Raw genomic sequence first — 6,422 nt, 5'->3', positions numbered from 1 at the left:
ATAATCAAGTTTCATATTGCCTTACCGCCGGCCTCCAGCAAACAAACACCTCCAAAACTCAAGCCCCCCCGCCCTGTGTATGCAGAGCGTCTCTGGGGAGGGGTAATGGATTGTGAGTAATGCTATCATCCCTCTCTCTCTCTCTCTGCCTCCTCTGGTGTGGGGAGGGAGGGGAGGAGGGGTGAGGGAGGGTGAACACTTGGAGGACTTATGTCGGCCGTGTTGTTTCTTCTGGTGTCTTACAGCAGGTCCTGTGCAGATAGGATGAAGGCGCTGTGTTTGTCCCCGTCTTCCTGAAGGGCTGAAGCTTTTCAATCAGCACTCGAGGCTCCGCCCCACTTAGATACAGCAGGAGCTGCAAATGAGGCTTCAAAAATCCTATTATTAGTCCTATTAGAGCCGCTCACATAATGCAGGATATTGATTTCTTATGGTGATTATTTTTTCTTTCTATTATAACAGACTGATCATAATATTAACCCTCTAATATTAACCCTCTGTGTGTGTGTGAGGTGTGCTGTTAATCCAACACCTCGCAGGACGGACAGAAGACAAACGGTTCAGGTAATCTGACAAAATCCAGACGTTAATCTCACACTGTTCTACAAATCTTAACGAGTTTAAAAATTTACAGCAGTTATGTTTTTTAAATAATGTTTAAAGCTCCGTAAAGCAACAAAAAAACAAAAAAAACAAACATCAAAAATCAGCTCCAGAGGCCAAAAAGTCAGCGAGCAGCCGGCCACCCTCACACTCAGTGTTTTGTTGAGCTGCTCTGCCCTCTGCTGGTCACTGGAGTAAAAACAAACATGTTGAAACAGTTATACTGAATATTTAGCCGCAGTTTGGAGCAAACGTGGACACAAAGAAAGTGTTTGGAGGAGGACTGGTTTTAAAAACAGGATGTGAAACGGCTGGATTACAGTTTTTAATTTATTACACAAGTCTAGTAAACACATAAAATACACAGCAAAGAACATGAGTATTCATACATTTTAGAGTAGTTGTAGAAAATACGTCGTATAAAACATTAAAAAAAGGCACCAGTTATTCCCACTGACCGAACCCTCGTCCTGTCAAACGCTCTGTTTCTCTTCTCTGTTTCTCGTTTATCAAACATCCTTCAATTCTCTGTATTTACATGAATAAGTGCTGCTGGAAGTCGCCTCTGAAGGGAGCAGTGGTCTGAGAGGACTGTCCAAAAAAGTCCAAATAAAAACAACATACAGTTTGTGTCCGTGACAGACAGACGCTGATACTCTAACCTGAAAACATCTTCAACACGTGCTCCGATACAAACGTGTGTGTGTGTGTGTGTGTGTGTGTGTGTGTGCACTTTGTGATTCTACACATTCACTCTGTGCCCAACGCCTCTTCTTCAGCACCTCAAACCCATGATGTCACTTACGTTTCCCCTCTCATTAACCTGCCACCATTAGATTAGAAGACGTGTGTGTGTGTGTGTGTGTGTGTGTGTGTGTGTGTGTGTGTGTGTGTTAACACTGTGCATTAGTGACGGTGTAGAGACTCGTAGAGATGTTAAAGCTCCCCGGCCGCTTTATTAGACAAGAGTTATGAGAACACGCGGTGTTTAATGAATGAATCAGGCTTCTCTTTAAAATCAGGTCATATCGGAACTTTTTCTTGCAGCTTTTTTAAAACTATCCATTTTTTCTGTAATTAAAAAAACACATTGCAATTTTTTTGCACCTAAAACCAAAACTGTGACTTTTTTTTTAACTTATTTTAAGGCACACCTTCATTTCTTCGCCCCTAAAATAAGCAATAAATGTCATAAAATTCTATAAATATATACGACGGGTATTATTTCAGTGGTAGATGTAAACAGTGTGTGTGTGTGTGTGTGTGGGGGGGGGGGGGGGGGGGGGGGTAACGAAGGATCGACCATAAAAACACGGAAACACCTCAGAAATACAAAACCTGTGACTAAACACAGCCTCCTCTTAACGTGTGTGTTTTTTGGGAAGTTGAGAAGGAGCTCCACAGAAAATGGAGTCAGGCATGAGGCCACATGGCGTTGCCACGGAAACGCACCGTTATAAAAAACGCTCTGGTGTCTTTTAATGCCGCCAGCACACACTGGAACTTTTTTTTTCTCCTCTTCCTCCACGGATTGTGGGGTTGATAATAAGGCGGCCGATCAGAAGGAGAAGCACACGAGCGGGATCAATAGGTGAACGTATGTACGAGCCGCCGATCCAATCCGCATCGTATTATGGGAAGTCTAAAACGCACACATGGAGCAGACACGAGTCGATCCTTCATCCCTGCACCGTGTTTCCAGTCTGAGATCTGAACTTGTAACAAAAGTGTCGGTCCGCATGAGTGTTGTGTTACCACAGCGTGCTTCCTGCAACCCAGCAGCCTCTCTGAGCGCACAATCAACACAACCAGCAGCTCAGAGAGGCTTCAGAGAGCCTGAGCGGGTCCTCAGCTGCTGCGCCAACACAGACACGATACTTCAGGTGTGTAACGCTGTTAGAGAGAAAAAAAACAACATGTCCGACCGCCAGGCGCCTCCTCACTGCTCTTTACACTCACGTGCCGGCGGGCCGGCGCCGCGGCGTGGCTTCCACAGGAGCGGGGCGCTGAAGACGGCGATGATGCCCAGGTTGAGGATGAGGCTGATGGCGAAGGCCCCCACTGTGCCCAGGAAGGACGGCGCCGCTCCGTGGGACAGGAGCCACGCCCTCCGTGACACCATGTCCGCTATCACGCCCTCCATCTGGAAGTGGGTACCCACCACGGCGCTGACGTGGAAGAGCTGGTGGCTGTGGCCTGCGTGGAGGAAGAGGACGGCGAGTCAGTACGGACATCAGAGAGCATCGTAAACCCAAGGTAAACAGTGACACCTGTGGCTGTGTGAGGAACTGCACATTTGATATTTGTGATTAAAAACTAAACTCTGACTCGTGTCTCCAACGCTCCACGCTAACTCTTCTCACTGTTACTCATGAAATAAAACCAAGCAGACGGAGCTCTTCTTCTTTTCTCAGCGTTGTCATGGTGACTCGTATCTGAGCTCTACTGATAATGTCTGTTTTATGTATTTATAGTCATGGTGCACACACTCGGCTCAAAGCAGCTGTTCACTGTTAGAAACTCACATTTACACTCCGAGAGGCTCCAGAAGAACCAGCACCTGATCCCAGAACGGACCCACAGAAGGTCTGGACACATGGAGCTGTGTCCACTCACCCTCTGTGTGGAGTTTAAAGCGGAGCGCTGCAGTGAAATCACTGGTAAAACGCCGCCCGACCGCTTCCGACATTACCGCCGTTCACTGTTTTTAAAATGCACATAACTCACCTAAATGTAAGCAGACACCTGATTGGTCGGCTGGACTTACTTAGGCCCCGTTCACACTGGAGAAAGTCATTCCAACTAGAGTAGGTTTGTATCTGGATAGTCTTTAATCTGGATACGTTCAGACCTATTTTCAAATCTGGCTATCACACAAGCGTGTCCGCACTCAATCCGGCTTAATCCGGCTTGTTTGCGGTCCACTAGGTGGCGCCTCGTAACATACAGAGTCCGTTCAGGCCGCAGTAGGACCGCGTGTGCGCATGTGTCGTGCAGTTTTTTTGTCCTGTGTCGCACCCCGTGAACCGTAAGTAGCTTGTAGAGCAGGTTGAAGCAAGGCGTCTGGACTTGTAGAGTTTTCTAGAAGACGTTTCGCTGCTCATCCAAGCAGCTTCATCAGTTCTAACTGTTTGGTGGGAAAACATGGTTTATATGTGGTTACAGACCTCAGTGGGTGGGTCTGGGTAAAACTTTAAAAAACTTACAAACAATAGCACTAAATGTTTCCATACTTACCTGTGATGTTCTGGCTGACTGGGCCAGGTGAGTCTAACGACTGGCTAACGACTATGAAACTGCCGGAGGGGGACTGGTTGACAGCCCTTTGTTCTTACTGTGAGTATGTGCAAACTTCCTGGGAATGGATGGAATCACTGCATTGTATGTGGTAGAAAGATGATGTCTGAGGCCACCACCTCTGTTAAGGGAAGGTTTTTCCAGCTTAACATAGATGGCTTCCTTGACTCCTCTTTCATACCACCTTTCCTCCCTGTCTAAAATGTGAACGTTGTTGTCCTCAAAGGAGTGTCCTTTGTCTTTGAGGTGGAGGTGAACAGCTGAGTCTTGTCCTGAGGAGGTGGCTCTCCTGTGCTGAGCCATTCTTCTGTGGAGTGGTTGTTTAGTTTCTCCAACGTACAGATCAGAGCATTCCTCACTGCACTGGACTGCATATATCACATTGCTGTGTTTCTCCCTGGGAGTCTGGTCCTTCAGGTGAACCAGTCTCTGTCTCAGTGTTGTCATAGGTTTGAAATGGACCGGGATGTGATGGTTGTTGAAGATCCTGCGGAGTTTCTCTGATACTCCTGACACATATGGAATGGAGATGTTCTTTCTCCGCCTGGTGTCGTCCTTCTTCTTGTTGTTGGGGGGTCTTGTTTTTGTGGCTTTGATGAGTGCCCACTTCGGGTAGCCACATGTTTGCAGGGCCTTCCTGATGTGGTGTTGCTCCTTCTTCTTCCCCTCTGAGCTGGTGGGTACAGTTTGTGCTCTGTGCTGCAAGGTCCTGATGACTCCCAGTTTGTGTTCCAGTGGGTGGTGTGAATCAAACAACAGGTACTGGTCCGTGTGTGTGGGTTTCCTGTACACTTCCACATTGAGGCTCCTGTCCTCCTCAATATGTACTGTGCAGTCCAAGAAGGCCAGATTGTTGTCCTTGGTGTCCTCACGAGTGAACTTGATGTTATTATCCACTGCGTTGATGTGTTCTGTGAACCGTTCCACTTCGTTGGTCTTGATTTTGACCCAGGTGTCATCCACATATCTAAACCAGTGGGTGGGGGTGGTTCCAGGATAGGAACTCAGGGCTCTTCTCTCCACTTCTTCCATGTAGAGGTTGGCCACAATAGGAGACACAGGTGATCCCATCGCACAGCCGTGCTTCTGTCTGTACAAGTTCCCATTGTACTGGAAGTAAGTGGTGGTCAGGCAGAGGTCCAGCAGGTCACAGATGTGGTCTGGCGTTGGGTTGGTTCTCTCCTTGAGTGTGCTGTCTTGTGTGAGGCAAGTCCTTACCATCTCTGTGGCTTCTGATGTAGGGATGCAGGTGAACAAGGAGGTGACATCAAATGAGACCATGGTGTCATCTGGGTCCATTTGGATCTTCTCCACCTTGTTCACAAAGTCCTGCGAGTTGTGAATGTGATGTGGTGTGTCACCTACCAGTGGTGTCAGGAGTTCAGCCAAGTGCTTAGCCACGTTGTATGTGACTGAGTTTGTGCTGCTGACGATGGGTCTGAGGGGGACTCCTTCCTTGTGTATCTTGGGGAGTCCATACAGGCGTGGAGTGGCTTCCCCCGGATACAGTCGAAAGTAGAGCTTGCGGTTGATGATTTGGTCCTTCTCCAGTTTTTGTAGGTAGCTGACTAGTTTCTTCTTGTAGTTTCCGGTGGGGTCCCTCTTCAGTGTGGCTGTGTCACTGAGGAGTTCTGTCACTTTGGCGTGGTAGTCCTGTGTGTTGAGCACCACTGTGCATCTTCCTTTGTCTGCTGATAAGATGGTGATGTCCCGGTCCTTTTGTAGTGCAATCAGGGCCTTCCTTTCATCACTGGAGAGGTTGGATGGCGGTGCTTTAGCAGTGGAGAGTGTGGCTGTGACCTTCAAGCGGAGTTGCTCAGCTTCTGTGTCTGTCAGGTTGTTGTTCTTGATGGCTGACTCTGTGGCTGTGATGAGGTCCACCACTGGAATCTGCTCTGGCGAGATGGCAAAGTTGAGTCCTTTGGCCAACACGTCTTTTTCCAGCTGGCTCAGTTGTCTGTCTGAAAGGTTCTTTACCCATTTGTCCTGGGTGTCCTGCTGTGGCAGTGAGTGGTCTTAAAACAGTTAAACTGATGAAGCTGCTTGGATGAGCCTGCGAAATGTCTTCTAGAAAACTCTACAAGTCCAGACGCCTTGCTTCAATCTTCTCTACGTATGATGACCTGGATGACTGAGAATCTTCATCAACATAGCACATTGCTTATTGGAAGTAGCATGTCGCTAACCGGATTCACTATCTGCATTTGCGTTCAGACCTAAGCCACATTTGAGCCAATCCGGCTAGATCCACCTCCATGAGGTGGATTGAAATCAAGCTGAAACACTCAGAAAAAAAAAACCAGCCCAAATCCCGCTCTAGCTGGATTGATTTCCCCAGTGTGAACGGGGTCTTAAAGACACAGCATCATCTGCTGATTGGCTCAGGAGACTCAGAGATGTCCTCAGAACTACAGGATTTTAACAAAACATTTGTCCTGCCTGGGTTTAGGCATTAACCCATTAGATGAATTAACCCTTGTGTCACAGCAGCAGGAAGTTCTGCTCTTAACGCTTTCGGAATA

At 47.7% G+C, this 6,422-nt stretch overlaps 1 protein-coding gene across 4 annotated transcripts in view; it reads right to left on the bottom strand.

Moving 5' to 3' along the window:
- Window positions 1-915: 915 nt before the first annotated feature.
- The window catches only part of paqr6 (progestin and adipoQ receptor family member VI), a 15,820-nt gene continuing 10,313 nt past the window's right edge, over window positions 916-6,422 (bottom strand). For all 4 annotated transcript variants that reach the window (XM_028424967.1, XM_028424970.1, XM_028424969.1 and 1 more), the window contains exon 8: window positions 916-2,799. In XM_028424967.1, the coding sequence (XP_028280768.1) occupies window positions 2,543-2,799 (257 nt within the window). In that variant the 3' untranslated portion in view covers window positions 916-2,542. The remainder of the gene's footprint in view (window positions 2,800-6,422) is intronic.

This window comes from Parambassis ranga, chromosome 16 (genome assembly GCF_900634625.1).
Source record: "Parambassis ranga chromosome 16, fParRan2.1, whole genome shotgun sequence".
In the NCBI taxonomy this organism is placed as follows: Eukaryota; Metazoa; Chordata; class Actinopteri; family Ambassidae; genus Parambassis; species Parambassis ranga.
The sequence above is the reverse complement of the archived record's forward strand: the minus strand, read 5'-3'. Positions and strand labels throughout refer to the sequence as shown.